Genomic DNA, 19,187 nt, shown 5'->3' with positions numbered 1-19,187 from the left:
CTTCACTTTCAGTAACAAAGATATGACGCCAGATAAAATCTCAGTTCTTTGGAAGGATTGTTCTCTTGTCAGAGTTTCACCACTTTCATATCTTCCTTTCTATATGAAGGACTTTGCTTTTCATTATTCGATCAGATGGTGTACACTAGATGAAAATAAATTACCTACAAGTGAAAGTGCCTGGAAAGTATCCCCATCTTGCCATGCTACATTGATAACAGGAATGCCCTCCCATTGTCACTTCAGCTGCTCAGTAGTTCAGACACTGAAAGCCTCCTAACACTGAGGCTTCTAAGACTTGAGAAGCGTGGACTCTACTGTATGACAAGAATGGACTGCTTTTCAATAAATTCATCAGCTTAGGGAGTTAATGAGAATCACCCCATGTGTTGAATGAACAAATTATGCTAATGGTTCCTGCAGCCACTTATATGAGTAGCATTTATACTGAACTGTTGTTTATTTGTTTTGAACAAAAATATTGCTCAGAACATAACTAAAGAGAGAATGTAGGTGGACCACTAAAATGAAAGCTACATAAAACAAATATTTCTTAATAGTGCATCCCACTTGTGAGCATGAGGTTGAGTGGTTTTGGGACGGAGACGGCTCTGGTTGCCCTAACAGATGATCTCCGTAGACACCTGGATCGAGGTGGGTCAGGACTGCTGATCCTTTTAGATTTGTCAGCAGCCTTTGACATGGTCGATCATGATCTTCTGGACCACCGCCTCGCAGACGTGGGGATACAGGGCATAGCCCGTAACTGATTGTGCTCTTTTATCTCTGGTCGGGGACAGAGGGTGGCACTAGGGAGGGAAATGTCATTGCGCCATTCCTTGGTGTGTGGAGTGCCGCAGGGCGCAATTCTCTCCCCGATGCTTTTTAACATCTTTATGCGCCCCCTTGCCCAGATTATCCGGAGCTTTGGGCTGGGCTGTCACCAATATGCTGATGACACTCAGCTCTATCTGCTGATGGATGGCCACACCGACTCGACCCCGAACACACTGACCAGATGCTTGGAAGCTGTGGCTGGATGGTTTCGTGGGAGCCGATTGAAACTAAATCCTTCAAAGACAGAGGTCCTATGGCTAGGTCGGGATGGCATGGGGATGAGGGACCAACTCCCTTCTCTTGCGGGGGCCCAATTAGTGCCATTGCCTTCCGTTAAGAGTTTGGGTGTAATCCTTGACGCCTCCCTTTCCATGGAGGCGCAGGTTACAGCAACAGCCAAGGCGACATTTTTCCACCTTCGCCGCATCAAGCAGTTGGTCCCTTACCTTTCCCGCCCCGACTTGGCCACAGTGATCCATGCGACGGTCATCTCCAGGCTTGACGACTGTAATTCGCTCTATGCGGGGCTGCCCTTGAAGCTGTCCCAGAAACTCCGGGTACAGAATGCTGCAGCAAGGCTCCTCACGGGGTCTCTGCCATGGGAGCATATTCACCCAGTGCTTTTCAAGCTGCACTGGCTCCCAGTGGAGTACAGGGTCAGATTTGAGGTGCTGGTTTTGACCTTTCAAGCCCTTCACGGCCTAGGACCCTCGTACCTACGGGACTGCCTCTCCCGGTATGCCCCACGGAGAGCCTCAAGGTCCATAAATAGCAACACCCTAGTGGTCCTGGGCCCTAAGGAAGTTAGATTGGCTTCAACCAGAGCCAGGGCCTTTTCAACTCTGGCTCCGGCCTGGTGGAACGCTCTGCCTCATGAGACCAGGGCCCTGCAGGATCTGATTTCTTTCCGCAGGGCCTGTAAGACAGAGTTGTTCTGCCTGGCCTTTGGCTTGGAGCCTATTTGATTCCCTCCCCCTTTCTTTTTTCGTTTCCTTCTCCTCCTGTGATGAGGCTACATTTTAATATTTTAATGTTTCAATATTTTAATGTTGTATTTTAATTTTGTTTTTAAGTTGTAATCATTCAACTTGTTTTTATTATTGCTTGTAAGCCGCTCTGAGCCCGGCCTTGGCTGGGGAGGGCAGGGTATAAATAAAAAATATTGTTATTATTATTGTTGTTGTTGTTGTTGTTGTTGTTGTTGTTATTATCTGTCCTGGATGCTTGAGCTGATATTCCTGCATTGCAGGGGATTGGACTAGAGGACCCTCGGGGTTCTTTCCATGTCTACAGTTCTAGGATTCTCTGAAAATTATCCTGAGTTGAAATTCAGCTAAGCAGTTGCATTTACAAGCACTCAACATTTGCTGTCTAAACAATAGAATAATAACGGAATATAACTCCAGCCAAAGAGCTGACTACCACTGTGCATCCAAGGAAGGTTGAACTTGGATTTTTCAAGAGCAATGTTACATTTTAAGATCTGGCACAAAAGTAAGCATCTGTTTTCCAAAGGTGCAAAAGGCAGCAAGCAGTAAATCACCCTGAGCCCCCATTGCAGCTCTTTAGCTCTGGCCAGCCTATTTTCAGCTAGGATACATCAGCCATACTTTTTTCTCCTTTCCTTAAAAATCCATGTCGTGCATGTGTTTCTATTCCTACGTAGGAAGGAGCCAAAGAATTTGCAGCTGCTTTGACTGCTGAGCGAATAAAAACACCGCCAAAACGCCCAGGAGGTCGTCGAAGGGGAAGGCTCCCAAATAACACCAGCAGGCCTAGCACTCCCACTATAAATGTGCTGGAATCTAAGGATACAGACAGTGACAGAGAAGCTGGGACCGAAACAGGAGGTGAAAATAATGACAAGGAAGAGGAAGAGAAGAAAGATGAGACTTCAAGCTCCTCTGGTGAGACAAATGTGGAGGGTTGCTGATTTTACTAAAAATAGTCATATTTTAAAATGCTTGTTTCTTCCAGTAATAACAACAACTACAATTTTATTATTTGTACCCCGCCCCTCTGACTAGGTTGCCCCAGTCACTCCATATTCGGGGGGGGGGGGGTGTTTGATGGACAGGAGGTTCCTTACAGATTTTTGTATTCAAGTATCTGCTTGTGAAACTTTAAAATTGATTTGCAGCACTTTAATTCCTTGCATTATGCTGCTATAGATTCTGTGGAGAATGAGAGTTTGAAGGGCTGAGTTGAACTCCAGACAGTTCAAGTTTGTGTTTCAGGTTTCAGTGCTCCAAAGGATATGGTCTCCTTGTGTACAGGGCCGAGTGAACAGGGCACTCTTCCTGGGATGCTGAGGTTTAAAACCAAGAGGTCAAGTGTGGCAATCAGTCCATGCATGTCTCCTGCAGGGACTGTTAAAAAAGCTAAATTAGTCATTCCCCAACTGTGTATTGAGGCATGCAAGTGTGACTTGAGAGAACCTCTGGGGTACCATGAGAAATCAATTTAATTATACACTTAAAGGTTCCCCATAGGCTCCAGCCATGCCTCCTTCCAGTCTTGACTCTTCTGAGGGCATGTTATCCTGCTTTCTCGCTGAATCAGGTGTGAATGAACAATATGAGGATTGTCTCCCCCACAAGGAAATTGCTGTGTCGCTGCTCTGGAGGTGCTGCTAGTTTAAAGTAAAAATATTGTGTCCCTCAGCTGACAGATGTTTTGGGAACCCTGAGCTAGGCTACCTTTTAGGAGCTCAGCTGGGGCCAAAGTCAAGTCAAATCATGTGCTTTTATATATGAAGCAGCAGCCTATTCCATATATGGTCTCTGTTTTTTTGTACATAGGTGTTATTTCAGGAGTCTTTTAAGAACTGCTTCAGTGTTTTGTTTTTGATATTGCAGAAGCAAATTCCAGGTGTCAAACGCCAATCAAGATGAAGCCAAATATTGAGCCTCCTGAGAATGTGGAGTGGAGTGGAGCTGAAGCTTCCATGTTTAGAGTTCTCATTGGTACCTACTATGACAATTTCTGCGCAATTGCGAGGTTAATTGGGACCAAAACTTGTAGGCAGGTAAGAGTGGAATGGTAACTAAAAGAGAATGTTTTCCAACTGAGTAGTGCCTTGATACTTAGCCTTTTTTGTAGAGTGCAAGCAAATGGCACACTGTTTTAATAAAAACCTAGTTGTGCATCATTAAACACCTTCCAGGCTCTAAAGCCACTGTTCCCTCCCTGCCCACCTCTGCTCCCTAGGGCTGTGCAGTTGCTCCACTCAGTAGGTCTGCCCCTTTCTTTGCTGCCTCTGGGGTTGTGGTGAATTTCCTCCTGAGACCACTGCTCACTGCTGCTCTGCTTACCTCTCTCCCATCTGTCACCTTCTGTGGAGGCAGAGGCTGAGTTAGCAAATTCATTCAGTTCCTGCAGCCACACCAAGCCCCTTCTGGTTTACACTGTTTACATCCAGTCATGCCAGATGTAGCACAGTGCGGTGATCAAGGTTACCCTGGTTACCTCCCAAAAGTAGAGAGATAACTTTTAACAACAGGATTAATTAACAGAATTAATTAATTCATTATGTTAATATGTTGCCTATGTAAATAGGCAGTCTCGCCCAAGGTGGAAGAAGCACATATATGCTAATGGGAATTGGCTGACTTCTGCCATTGAGGATCTAGTCCACAGTATGTTTGTCTTTACAGGTTTATGAGTTTAGAGTAAAGGAATCTAGTATTATTGCTCCTGCCCCGGCTGAAGATGTTGATACTCCTCCAAGAAAGAAGAAGAGGAAACACAGGTAAACCAATGGACTGCCGGCTTCCTGGCAAACTGAGGGCTAAAAGGCTTTTTAAGGGGAAAGAACAGCACTGAAAAAGTAATGCCACAATCAAACAGGTGGGGGACTAAACAAATATTAACTTTCCAATGTAGAAAACACATTTTTAATTGTATTTGCATGTTTTATGGCCTGATCACAAAATTTTCTGTACATGAATATAAGTGCTTTTGGTATATCAGCCACAAACCTGCCCATAAAATGACCAATGCAGTGTTTGTTCAGGCATTGCAAGCAAATCCTGGTGGAATTTTTGTTCTGGAAATCCCACCTTGTGTTTGTGGTCTTGTACTAATAATTTTTTCTCTTTACCTTGGAGTAATAAGAGAGTAAGCCACCAGCTTTTTCTCAGCTCTTTGAATGACTCGGTCACTATCTTTCTCATTAATACTCCCTATCGTCCACTTTGGAGAAGCAGAGAATTCAAATTAGTACTGTGATTGTGATGTTTAGGCAATCACTGCCAATATCAATTTGAATCTGACCAGGAAGTGGTCTGACTATGATAGTGAGGTCATCACAACCCGCCTCATTCCAGAGCCCCTCTCCCCCCATCCTGTGGCAAACACCAGATCAAAGGCACTGCCTGTGCTACATGTTGGAGCCATGATTTACGAAAACAGCTCTCTGGCAGCCTTAGAGTCCTGAAATAACCCACTGAAGGCATCCTTGGTGTGGATGCTGCAGTCCCTCAGAGCAGGCTTGTAGCCACCCAGGCACATTATGGAGGGGCGGGACAAGGACCTGACTGGCCAGGAAACTGATATTAGATGAAACATTCAGCTGAGGCTCTCCAATGCCACACCACAGCTATAAGAGTTCTGATAGATCCTCTTAGTAAATAGGAAGCAAGTGCCTACGCCACCAGCATTAGAGCGCACCAGAAATATTCTTAAAATGCAAAGCTCAATAAAAACTATAATTTGCCGTAAGCTATCAAACAGGCAGTAATGTAAAACTAATATGATTGCTGGGCATCAGGGATGGTGACCAAAATTCTAAACCAACCAGCATACATAGATATACATGTACACAGCTATGCCACTCACTCCAGCAACATCCAATTCACCCTTTCTTTCTTTCTTTCTTTCTTTCTTTCTTTCTTTCTTTCTTTCTTTCTTTCCATGAGTTCCCCTACCCCATTAAGCCCCTCACACTTACTTAGGAGATAACGAATCCCAATCACTGGGTGTGCTATAAGACTTTCACCCTAGTAGGCCACCCTCAATTGGATAGGCCTCTCGTGCCTCCGCTTCAGATATCCTGTCTGATTTTGAGCATAAGCCAAATCAGAGAAAGGCTTGCATGGGTGGAGAGAACTTTAGACACACTATTGGTCCAGTAGATACTGTGTTGATATGACTTCTTTTCTTTATAACAACGAGTAGAAAAGAGTGCAAAACTCAGCAATGTACCAGAAAGCAGTTTGATATGTATCTTTCCATTTCAGTATTTAATTCATTGTCCAACCAAGTAAAGTGCCAAGTATGATGTAAATAAATTAAATCTGGCTTCATAGTTTAGGAAATATCATATATAAGATGCAATGTACCCCAGGCAATCCATCCATAAAGTTCCATGTCTGTGTTGATAAACTTAGGTTTTTGTCTCAATTTCCCAGCTGTAGAGTTAACAATGATTTATGATAGCATTGACTTTCAAAGACAAAGACTCATATACAGTGGTACCTCTGGCTGCACACGGGATCCGTTCCAGAGCTCTGGTCGGATCCTGAGGTGTGCGTATCCGGAGATGCCACTTCTGCACATGCGTGCAGTTTAACGCTTCTACGCGCGCGCGCACACACACACACACACACACAGCGAAACCCAGAAAAATACTCCCAGGTTTGCCACGCATGTATCCCAAAGGATATGTAACCGGAGGTGAACATAAGTAGAGGTACCACTGTACTGAGCAACTATCCAAAGTGAAACGTACACTTAAATGTGTTTAGGCCCACTGAAATTGATGGACAAGCATACCTAACTGAATTGGATTGTGCTTGAAATGACTATGATTCAAATTGTAAGAATATTAAGATATGCACTGAAGTGAACATGAAATATTACACACACAGCACGCAGAATCATAGGACTTACTGCTTCCATTTTCAGTGATCATTCTATTCAAACATTTATTGTTATCTTAGTACATTTGTGTAGCCAAGGAGAGACTGTTTGCATAGAGAAAGTATTGTGTGATCTAGCCCTGTATTGAATAGAAAGTTGACAGAATTCTGCACCCCCCAAAAGGTGTCCCTGTTCATTTGAAATATTCACTGATGGTTCTTAGGTAACAGTGTTTGTTTATTGAAGTTTTTTATTTACTAAGAAAAATACATATACGGTATTCAGATAGATTTCTTTAAAAATGGAACGTATTGAAATCTCTTGTTATCTTGACTTTATTTAGGGTAGCAAAAATAAACTAGATGTGTAAATAGAAATACAAAGGGTCAAAAGCCTTCTCATGGTTGAACTTTGAAATCTTAGCCTCTAACTTAACTGTAGTATGATTAAATACTGTAGAATAGTTTGACTAGTGAAAATATCTGTTCAGCCCAACTTCAGAGCAAATTTAGATTTCTGATAACATTTTAATAAATTTTATCTTTACAGGATATTTTATTACCCACATGTAGAAAATGATAATTTTTCTCTGTGTTTAGCTTGTACAAGACAGGCTCTCAAAGACACTTTCTGAAGTTCAGCTGGACAGTTGCATTTTCCAGCTCAGTACAGCCTGCCAACCTCATGCTCCGTTTGTGTTTTTACAGATTGTGGGCTGCTCATTGCAGAAAGATACAGCTGAAAAAGGGTAAGCATCTTTACATTCTACTTTATGTTCAGAAATTCTCAAATGGTGTTTCTTTTAAATAACAATAATACTGAACAACCTGGGAAACCAGAGCATACAAATCCCTCTTCCAGGGAATCCTTGTAAACAAGCGTTCTCCCTTTCACATATGGCAGTTTCCTGTCTCTCAGGGCTTCCCAGTTGATTTCAGGGAAGCAAACTGTATCCCCCCCTAGTAAGGAATGTGTGCATAGGAACATGAGTCCTGGTGAGCAGGAAGATTTATATGTCTATTGCAGGTGGGGTGCTGAATTGCAAAGAAGAGGTAGGCTTTAAAGATAGTTTGAGAGAGATGAAAAAGTATAAGATGCTGTCTTGTTAATTGTGACTTCTCTATATGTACATGTGTTCTATCTCTGTAGGCTTTTGATTCTAAAAATAAAATTGTGGCTTTGCCATCTAGATTTGCATTATCTGTTATGCTGCAAATACGCTGTGAAATAGACATGTTTGCAGTATTATGTTAATTTACAAGCATGGAAATGCTTTCTCTGTAATACATTCATAACGGTGTAACCTTAATACATTGTAAAGTAATGAGGCCAAGACAAGTAAACTTGGTTAAAGTCCTAGGTTCATTTTACAGTATGTTTGTCAGGCCTGGTCGTTGTCCTCTTCAGATCACCACACAAACGCTTCTTGTTCTTTTATAAAACTTTTTATTGCGTATTAACAAAACAATCTTATAAACGCTTCTTAAATATTATTCCTCAGAGTCACATATTTCAGATACCTTCTGAGCTCTGCTTCTCCGTGACCAGCCACTCTCAAAATGGCGAAGGCGCCCTTCCCTTCGCCTTCCCGCTCTTTTTTCTCACCTCCTGGCTAGAGCTGGCCTGTATCTCCCCTCCTCCTAATCTGAGCTAGAACTTCACCCTTGCCTTTCCTGGGAACAGCCGGTCCCTCCCTGTTGTTCCTCCTCTTCTCTTCTATTAGATTCACTGCTCTCCTTCCCCCCTTGGGGAATGCTTTCTCCCTCTGATAAACTGAAAACTTCTAACTCTTCCCTGACAACGTTCATCTGTTCCAACTTGAAACTTTAAGTATTATAGCTACGGTTTTCAGAGGATCTTTTCTATCAAATGCCATTTTCTTAAATTTGTCTTAATGTTATTTTTTTTATTCAGATGGGTCATCCAATCATGTTTACAACTACCAGCCATGTGATCACCCACGTCAGCCTTGTGACAGCTCGTGTCCCTGTGTAATTGCTCAAAATTTCTGTGAGAAGTTCTGTCAGTGCAGTTCAGAATGTAAGTCATTTTGGAAATGGGTATATTGTATGAGAGTCAATGCTTCAATGAGTTGGTGGAATTTAAAAGCTCTGGAAAGTTTCATGTCTTGTAGGGATGGAAGTGTTCAGACCAAACTAGATGCAGTGTTCCTCACCAAGTATGTTAGGGGTTTGCAGATGGTGAAAAGTTTAAAGGGCTCTGTCCCAGGAAGTTCTGAGAGAGCCATTTTGCTATGACTACAAATTTGACTTTTGTCTGCATCTTTTTTTGGCATGTTAAAGAAAGTTATTGTTGCTATATGAGAAATGAAGACAGCTCCAGCTACGTACAGGCAACTCCCCATTTGCATGTGTTGAAGGCACGCACAACCACTGACATGTGCACTGTTTTCGGATCCGGAAGGGGCGGAAGGGGGCGGGCTGACACGGTGCCTCAGAACACAACCCCCATGCCAATGGGGAGTTGCCTGTAGATGATTGCCTATTTGAAAATACTGTCTGCCACTTCAGAGATTTATCAGGTCTCATGTTGCATGAAATAAATTTACTAGTGTGAAAATAAATTTATTTTAATGTACTAAGCATATCAAATTGAAGCTTAAATGACATTTGTAAGTTTTCAGATGAACAAAATTCAGGTACAGGGCAGGTCTGTTCCATGCAAAATACAATGTTGGCCAAGCTGCTCATTCTTCCTGCTTTGTTCTTCTTAAAGGCCAAAACAGGTTTCCCGGCTGCCGCTGCAAAGCTCAGTGCAACACGAAGCAGTGTCCTTGCTACTTGGCTGTGCGTGAGTGTGATCCAGACCTTTGCTTGACATGCGGAGCAGCAGATCACTGGGACAGCAAAAATGTGTCTTGCAAGAACTGCAGCATTCAGCGAGGATCCAAAAAGGTGCTTCCATTTTTTATGCTAATCCCCAACAGCTCAGGAAAACGCCTCCCACTATAAAAGCAAGCGCTTTCTTGGCCAACAGTTTGGAATATGGTTTCTACTTAAACCAAATTGTATAGCACCACGTAGATTCCTTTAGAACTTTCACATTGACCATTTCTAATTTTTGACCCCAAGGGTGATTAACGCTTGTAATTCGTTTCATGGGATGCTGGAAACGGTGGATTGGGTATTTCCTCTCACATGACCTCCGGCAGGAGCAGAGACTTGTGGGAGGCAGGCACTTCCTCCTCAGTTTTTTCTCCTGCCTGACTCAGTAGTATGGTTCGCCTGGCTCTCCTGCTTCTTCAGATAAGTTTTTCAATTTGGATCTCATTTTATTGTTGCTTTATTTTATATAATCTTCCTTAGTTTTAGCAACTTAACACCTGTCTTTGAGTCTTGCACGCATACACACACACACACGCACAAAATATTTTTTAGAATATATATCTTCCAAAAAATATTTTGTCCCTCCCTGCCACCATTTTTTCCCTTTAGCAACTTTAGTTCTTCTCGTTTTTATTTTATTTAGTTTACTTTCTTGCAGAGCGTCCCTGTATACTGCTCTCCAACTGGGTCGCTGAATATGCTTGTTTTTTGCACACTGTGGCTCCGTTTTGCCGTGTGCCATTTTACAGATCAGATTTAAAGATAAGTTGGGGGGGCGGAATCCTACCTGAGGTTTTTTGCAATTGCATCTCACTTTCAGTGGCCGCTGGCTCCATATCACCACCTCATTTCTTTGGTGATTTCTACAGCCTTTAGCCATTATTTTCTGTATCACTTAAGGCTTCATATTGACTGCTCTCCTAGTCCGTGGTACAGCAGAAAGAGTAGGGGTTATTGTTCCTCAGCAGTATATTCTCCTCCCGGTTTGCAGTTGTGGTGATGGAGTGAGCAGGCACTGATAGATTGCTTCTGAACCTCCTAGTTAAGGAGTCATTCATTCATCCATTCATTATTATTCTTTACACTTATTATTCTGTGACTTGCGGTCTATTTCCTCTTAGTCCACTTGTGACAGCATTGGAGAGACGTATATTTTTCCTTTTCCCATAGTCCACTTTTGTGGCATTGGAAGGGAACGCTACTCAGTCTGCCCTATGTGGCTGCGTGCAGAACAACTTCATTTGTTTCCATTTATTGATTTATTATGGAGCCTATACAAGGAGCCCCTGAACCTCTTCCCAAAAAGGCTAAACAAAAGCTTAAACACGTCCTACCCTCTAAGGGAAATAGGCGCAATGAAGCTTCTACTACTTCTGTTGCCCCAAGAAAAAATATTTCGACTGCAGTTTTATTGCAAGCTAATGAGCCTGGCCCTCCACAGACTCCAGTTCATAGGAATCAGTCTGTGTGTGTTGCTATTGATTCTGCTCTTCCACCCTATGTTACTGGAAGGGACGTTATAGAAGATATATCTGATTCTGAACCAGAAATGTTAGGATTCACGGATGACCAGGGTGCAAAAGGGTCTTTAACATCACTCTCAGACCAGGCCAGCTTCCTCAGCTCCCATCTTTCCATTCACTCTAATTGAACAGTTGAAACGGGCACCGATTGCTTCATTATCAGAGGATTTAGTTTAACATACAACCTAAAAAATCTACCTCTGTGGTTAAAAAGGTGACCTCCTCTCAACGTGTGGCTAAATCAAGGGGGGGCGGGCCTCTGTGCCCAATCCATTTACTTCTATGGGGGAGGATTTATCTGATGCTGAGGATGTAGCACTTTCTTCCCAAATATCTTTTCTAGAGTCAGAAATTGAGGCGGAGTGGATTGATAGTTCTGTCTTTCCACTAGATTGTTCCAGGAAGCTAATGCTCCTATTTTAAAACGCAAAATAATGCATGCACTGGAAATGGCCCCCAAGCCTACCACAATTCCCAGTCCTGCCTCTGAGAGTCAGTTACTTTGCTCATTGATAACCGCACAAAATCTAATTATATGCTAGTTCCTTCAGTGCTATAAACAGTAGTCAAATCAGAGTTGGATACCCCTATGCAGTCCAAAAAGAATTTATCTCTAGCCTGTAAAGTATATGATAAGAAACCTACAGTAGATAGTCCTGTTTTACTTTTGTCTTCTTGGAATCTTGTTCCTAAAGAAAGAGACGCCCAATTGAAGGATGTAACTGATAGGAAGTTGGAGTTTGCACTTCGAAAAATCCAAGCTGCAGCTGCCCTGTCTATAAGGGCATCTGGCGCAGCATCTTCCTCTGCACACGCTAGCAGTGTGTGGCTCAAGGACCTTTTGCACTCCCTTCCCCCAGGTGCCATTCATCAGCGCCAAGCCATTTCTAAACCTTTACAAGCACAAGCCTTTATGGCAGACGCAACTATGGACACACAATTTGCAACTAGAGCTATGGCCTCTCAAATAGTGGCACACTGCATGCTTTGGCTTAAGAACAGGCATGCTGATTCCGCGTCCAAAGTAAAGCTCTCTACTGTCCTTTGCTTAGGAGCAAAGGTCACTTCAGTTTCCTTAGCTAGAGGGATTAGGGCGGCATTTTCTTAGCTTACGATACTATGAAATTGCCCCACCCATCTCATATTTTGCTCAGTCTTCTGGGTCAGCCTCGACTTCTGCTGCCTTTATGGCTGATGCCACTTTAATAGAGAGTTGTAGGGCAGCCACTTGGTCTCCTCCTTCCACTTTCACTAGGCATTGTGAGTTAAACTAAATGTCTTCAGCTCAGGCAGCTTTTGGCCGTACAGTGTATACCAAGTTTGGTAATCAGTGTGTCATAGAATCATAGAGTTGGAAGAGACCACAAGGGCCATCGAGTCCAACCCCCTGCCAAGCAGGAAACACCATCAGAGCACTCCTGACATATGGTTGTCAAGCCTCTGCTTAAAGACCTCCAAAGAAGGAGACTCCACCACACTCCTTGGCAGCAAATTCCACTGTCGAACAGCTCTTACTGTCAGGAAGTTCTTCCTAATGTTTAGGTGGAATCTTCTTTCTTGTAGTTTGGAACCATTGCTCCGTGTCTGCTTCTCTGGAGCAGCAGAAAACAACCTTTCTCCCTCCTCTATGTGACATCCTTTTATCTATTTGAACATGGCTATCATATCACCCCTTAACCTCCTCTTCTCCAGGCTAAACATGCCCAGCTCCCTAAGCCATTCCTCATAAGGCATCGTTTCCAGGCCTTTGACCATTTTAGTTGCCCTCCTCTGGACACGTTCCAGTTTGTCAGTGTCCTTCTTGAACTGTGGTGCCCAGAACTGGACACAGTACTCCAGGTGAGGTCTGACCAGAGCAGAATACAGTGGCACCATTACTTCCCTTGATCTAGATGCTATACTCCTATTGATGCAGCCCAGAATTGCATTGGCTTTTTTAGCTGCCGCGTCACACTGTTGGCTCATGTCAAGTTTGTGGTCAACCAAGACTCCTAGATCCTTTTCACATGTACTGCTCTCAAGCCAGGTGTCACCCATCTTGTATTTGTGCCTCTCATTTTTTTTGCCCACGTGCAATACTTGACATTTCTCCCTGTTAAAATTCATCTTGTTTGTTTTGGCCCAGTTCTCTAATCTGTCAAGGTCGTTTTGAAGTGTGATCCTGTCCTCTGGGGTGTTAGCCACCCCTCCCAGTTTGGTGTCATCTGCAAATTTGATCAGGATGCCCTTGAGTCCATCATCCAAGTCGTTGATAAAGATGTTGAATAAGACCGGGCCCAAGACAGAACCCTGTGCCCCCCCACTAGTCACTCTTCTCCAGGATGAAGAGGAACCATTGATGAGCACCCTTTGGGTTCGGTCAGTCAGCCAGTTACAAATCCACTGAGTGGTAGCATAGTCAAGTCCGCATTTTACCAGCTTCTTTACAAGAATATCATGGGGCACCTTGTCAAATGCCTTGCTGAAATCAAGGTAGGCTACATCCACTGCATTCCCTTCATCTACCAGGGTTGTAATTCTGTCAAAAAATGAGATCAGGTTAGTCTGACATGACTTATTTTTCAGAAATCCATGCTGACTATTGGTGATCACAGTATTCCTTTCTAGGTGCTCACAGACTGTTTGCTTAATGATCTGCTCCAGAATCTTCCCTGGTATTGATGACAGACTGACTGGGCGGTAATTATTTGGGTCCTCTCTTTTCCCCTTTTTGAAAATAGGGACAACATTTGCCCTCCTCCAGTCTGCCGGGACTTCGCCTGTTCTCCAGGAATTCTCAAAGATGACTGCCAGTGGTTCTGAGATCACATCTGCCAGTTCTTTTAATACTCTTGGATGCAGTTCATCTGGCCCTGGAGACTTGAATACATCTAAACTAGCCAAGTATTCTTGTACTATCTCCTTAGTTATTCTGGGCTGTGTTTCCTCTGCTGAATCATTTGCTCCAAATTCTTCAGGTCGGGCATTGTTTTCTTTATCGGAGAAGACTGAGGCAAAGAAGGCATTGAGGAGTTCAGCCCTTTCTGTGTCCCCTGTTTGCATTTCACCATCTTCTCCTCTGAGTGACCCCACTGTTGCTTTCTTCTTCCTTTTGCTACGAACATACCCATAAAAGCCTTTTTTGTTGCTTTTAACCTCTCTAGCAAGCCTGAGTTCATTCTGTGCTTTAGCTTTTCTGACTTTGTGTCTACACGTGCTGGCTATTTGTTTGAATTCCTCTTTGGTGGTTTCCCCCCTTTTCCATTTTTGGTACACATCCTTTTTTAATCTTAACTCAGTTAAAAGTTCTTTAGATAGCCACCCTGGCTTCTTTAGGCACCTTCCATGTTTCCGTCTCATTGGTATTGCCTGAAGTTGTGCTTTTACTATCTCCCTCTTAACAAACTCCCAGCCATCATGAACTCCCTTTCCTTTTAGTATTACTGTCCATGGGATCTCACCCAGCACGTCCCTAAGTTTTATGAAGTCGGCTTTCTTAAAGTCAAGAAATTGAGTCCTGGTATGCTTGGCTGCTCCTTTCCGCTGTATAGTAAACTTCAGAAGAGCATGATCACTCGCGCCTAATGATCCTTCCACTTCTACCCCACTAACCAGGTCATCAACATTGGTTAGGACCAGATCTAAAATGGCTGTTCCTCTTGTTGCTTCTCCCACTTTCTGGACAACGAAGTTGTCTGCAAGGCCAGTGAGGAATCTGTTTGACCTTATGCTCTTGGCTGAGTTTGACATCCAGCAAATATCCGGGTAATTGAAGTCCCCCATTACTACTATCTCCCTTCCTTTTGCATGCTTGGCCATCTGTTCCAGGAAGGCATCATCTATGTCCTCTGTTTGGCTTGGGGATCTATAGTAAACTCCCACAATGAGGTCCCTGTTATTCTTCTCTCCCTTAATTTTGACCCAAATGCTCTCACTTTGGCTTTGAGGTTCTAAATCTTGGATCTCTTCACAGGTATACACATCCCTGACATATAACGCCACTCCTCCTCCTTTCTTGTCTGGTCTGTTTCTCTGAAATAGATTGTATCCCTCCATTATTACATTCCAGTCGTGGGACTTATCCCACCAGGTTTCAGTGATGCCTATTATGTCATATTTAGTTTGCTGTACCAAGAGCTCAAGCTCATCTTGTTTATTTCCCATGCTTTGCACATTAGTGTACAGACATTGAAGTCCATTAATCATTCCCCCGTGTCTCTTATTTAAGGATTTTTTCCTCCCACCACTAGGTCTGCGTGCTGTTTGCTCCATTTGGTCTATGACATTTGGATGATCATCTTCATCAATTGATAGACTCCTACCTTCAGGAGCCCTGTCTCCCTCCCCCACATTAGTCAGTTTAAAGCCCTCCTGATGAGGTTTCTGAGATTTTTGGCAAAAACATTCCTCCCAACCGTTGTGAGGTGCAGCCCATCGCTTGCCAGAAGTCCATCTTCAAGAAACTGCAGTCCGTGATCTAAGAATCCAAACCGTTCCTGTTTACACCATTGTCAGCCGTGTGGACCCACCCAGTTATGGGGAAGTGCTGTGGTATGTCCCAATCCACTGTTCCCAGCGTCCCATGAAATAAATAGGCTTACCTGAAGTGTAGATTTGTTAAATCGGGACGCTGGGGACAGTGGAACCATCCCTGTGATGGTCTGCAGTCACACTGGTTTTTTTTCCTATAAGAGGGGTACTCAGTTGCTGCTCTATTTATTGATTTATGAGCCGGGAAGGGAGGGAGGCTGCTATTCTTTCAGGTGCTTCGGTGAACATTGCTGCTTGGCAAATCCAAAAAACTGAGGAAGTGCCTGCCTCCCACAAGTCTTTGCTCCTGCCTGAGGTCATGTGAGAGGAAATACCCAATCCACTGTCTTCAGTGTCCCCATTTCACAAATCTACACCAATCTTTCCTTTTAACTGCTTAATGATGACAACAGCAAGTGGGGATTTGTACAGACACCACTACTTGTGATTGTAGGTTCATGCACGTGTGAACTGCTTCTGTGCAAAAACCACCGGCACTCTAATAAGAATTGGTCCATAATACTGCCAAATATGGGTTAACTACCCCACCCCCCCCCAATCCTAGGCCACCTTTGAAGAATTTGTTCATGATAGCTTAAGTAGCTTAGTTTGCATGTAATGCTAAGCCCCAAACCATGATGTTGCACACAGAGGTAAGGATGCGGGTTCTTTATCCAGCGATCACGACAGCAGCACTCCTCTCCCAGACCTGCTGCTCCCTGGCTTCTTGGGGCTAAGCTATGGTTTAGTGTTGTTTGAACTTTGGCTCATGGTTTGTCTTGCTCTAGACATACCATGAGAAGCCAACAAGGTTTGTTCTTACAACTTGAGGTTTCTGGGGAAAACAAATCGCAAGCTTGGGTTCAGGTGTAATGCTAAGACAAGCCATAGTTTAGCCCCAGGTAGAATGGCCTGGGAGTGGGCTGCAGCGGCTGCTGCTGCTGTAATCCTTGCTCCAGGAACCCACAAATGTGTTTGTTCACACTAAGCTGTGGTTTGTCTTATTGTTATGTGTGAACTGGGTCATTCTTGTAGCAGGCAGGAAACTGGGGAGAGGGGAGCATTCAAGAACTGGCTTTGTACTTGCTGTTGAATTCCTGCTCCCATCAGCCCCAGCCACTGGGGTCAGGGGTCAGGGCTGGTGGGAGCTGCAGCCCCATGTCAGGAGAGTCACAGATTCCCTGCTCTAGGGATTGCTACATTAATTTCAACAGAAATTAGCAGATTCAGAATTCTTTATGTTCTAAAGTAACATAACTACCAAGAAGACTGCTACCTAATCTTTCATTTGTCACTTGCAAAGCCCTTCCTATATCCCAATACTGAACTTCCCTCTTGCTTGCTTTCCCACTTGTGGCAGTGCTAGAGAGATCTCTACAGCAGAGATGCACAGCTCAAAAAACTTCTAAGTTCCATTCATTATTTAATGTCTGAAAAGTGGCCACACGCTTTTTAAATAATAATTTTATGTATTTAAATAAAACCAGGATTAGAGGTTATGGCAATATAATTCACATATTATTAATCTCCAGATACTGATTTTGGTGGGAAAATAAAATACATGACAGTAGAGCTGTGAACACACACAGCAGCAGAGGTGAACTAGTTATATAAAATAAATGCTATACACTGCTAGAAGAATGGTCTACGGCCTGCCTTACATGGGAGCATGCTCTGCAGGGATTAGCTCTTGGGATCGTTCTGTACCACCTGAGACAGTCATTGTGTGCACACCCAGGTTCCATTCCTGGCGGCGTGGCTTGCAGAGCAGGACTCATTCTGGCAAGGAAGCTTTGGGGAGGAGATGCTCCTCTGGAACATGCCAGCCCTTCTGTGAGTCTCAGCCAGAGCGTGACACTATTCACCCAAGTAGACTGCTGACGGGAACATTTGTCTGAGCAAAGCAAGTGTTACTTTACTCCAGCTGGTTTCCTTTTCTGTAACAGCTGCATAGGTATTTGGATAGAGTTACATCTTTTCTGCATGTTTAAGGGGCTTCCTTTTTCATTCTGCTAGCATTTGCTGCTAGCACCTTCTGATGTGGCAGGCTGGGGCATTTTCATTAAGGATCCAGTGCAGAAAAATGAATTCATCTCTGAATATTGTGGTGAGGTAAGAAACAAAATTTGAATAAAGTTAGCCTTTTCATATACTACTTCATAATCCAATCTTCAGGAAAGTCCTCTGTATTGCATGCCTCTTAGTTAATACAGTGGAGCTTCTGGATACGAACTTAATTTGTCGCGGGGGTCCGTACTTAACCCCAAAAAATCCTTATCGGGAGGCGCCACTTCTGCACATGCGTGCACAGCAAAACCCAGAAGTATACATTTTCTGGGTTTGCTGCATTCGTAACTCAAAACTATGTTACCAAGGTACCACTGTAATTCTGCTGTATGTCAAGCTGCAGTTCATCAGCCCTTTTTCAAATAAATCATGACTTTGAGAGACAGCAGGGACAGATGTGAAAAAGAGAGTAACTTGATTTTTATGCTGTTGGTGCAGATAGCCTAAAGCAGTAGCAGACTTGGAAATGCTGACGGAATGTGGTGGTGGAGGATGATAAATTACTTTTTTTAAAAAAATCCCACCTTCCTATTTACATGATAAGATGCCTTTCAGGGTGTACCAATAAGCAATACAAATCTTCAATAAAAATGTATCAACTTTATTGTTTTAACATATCAGCATGAAGTACTGCATGCCAAGGTTTAAACTGAGTATTAGGATACTCTTTCCCTATAATCTTATTAAAAGTCAGTTTTGGCATGCAACTGCTGGTAATATCTAAATATAGTGTTACCTTGTTTCCCGAACTCAATCCATTCTGGAAGTCCGTTCGACTTGTAAAACGTTCATAAACCAAGACGCAGCTTCCAATTGGTTGATTAGCCCTGGAAATAATGCTGACAGCTGAAATTGACATTTGGGTTCCAAAAAACGTTCACAAACTTACTTCTGGGTTTGCGCCATTCGGGAGCCGATTTGTTTGGGAGCCAAGCCGTTTAGGAACCAAGGTACCACTGTATCTGAATGCACCTGCCTAGAAGGCACACAGGTTTGATCCGGCTTTGAGTCCTGTTAGACTTTCTGCAAAAGTTGCCAAAAGGCAGTTTCTCTACTCAACTGCTGAATCAGCAATCGTGTAAAGATAGCTGGTAATTTGGGGGATGAGAGACACTTCTGTTTGTGCATGTTACCAAAACAATTGCAAATAAATCTTCCTTTCAGATAATTTCTCAGGATGAAGCAGACAGACGAGGCAAAGTATATGACAAATATATGTGCAGTTTTCTCTTCAATCTGAATAACGGTATGTGTGCTACTCTTAATCCCTCCACTATTTAGCCTCCCTTGGGATATGAAAAATTGCTTGTTTTCATGTGACTGTTTCCAGCCAAGTGCACCCTCAGGTTTCAGACAGTAGGAGGGGCATGGGATCAGAACAGCATTTATATATAAATTAGCTACCTTGTTGGAGGTGTCAACATTTAGTCCAGACTTGCATAGATCGTCACAGCAAACCTTTTTAGATAAACAAGGCTGGTATATAAGGAAAGCAGAGCCGTCATGAAGCCTTGGGGGTGGGGGGCACAGGAGTGGTTGCTGC

General features: G+C 43.4%; 1 protein-coding gene across 6 annotated transcripts in view; it reads left to right on the top strand.

Moving 5' to 3' along the window:
• The window catches only part of EZH2 (enhancer of zeste 2 polycomb repressive complex 2 subunit), a 58,966-nt gene that overhangs the window by 38,281 nt on the left and 1,498 nt on the right, over positions 1 to 19,187 (top strand). For 5 of the 6 annotated variants that reach the window (XM_079947546.1, XM_079947543.1, XM_079947544.1 and 2 more), the window contains 8 exons: positions 2,504 to 2,744; positions 3,696 to 3,865; positions 4,494 to 4,588; positions 7,407 to 7,447; positions 8,614 to 8,739; positions 9,436 to 9,614; positions 17,594 to 17,689; positions 18,809 to 18,890. In XM_079947546.1, coding sequence (XP_079803672.1) covers positions 2,504 to 2,744; positions 3,696 to 3,865; positions 4,494 to 4,588; positions 7,407 to 7,447; positions 8,614 to 8,739; positions 9,436 to 9,614; positions 17,594 to 17,689; positions 18,809 to 18,890 — 1,030 coding nt within the window. The remainder of the gene's footprint in view (positions 1 to 2,503; positions 2,745 to 3,695; positions 3,866 to 4,493; positions 4,589 to 7,406; positions 7,448 to 8,613; positions 8,740 to 9,435; positions 9,615 to 17,593; positions 17,690 to 18,808; positions 18,891 to 19,187) is intronic. The other variant, XM_079947545.1, reaches the window with a different exon arrangement.

This window comes from Podarcis cretensis, assembly GCF_951804945.1.
Source record: "Podarcis cretensis genome assembly, chromosome: 12".
In the NCBI taxonomy this organism is placed as follows: domain Eukaryota; kingdom Metazoa; phylum Chordata; class Lepidosauria; order Squamata; family Lacertidae; genus Podarcis; species Podarcis cretensis.
This window is presented reverse-complemented; position numbering and strand designations above follow the sequence as displayed.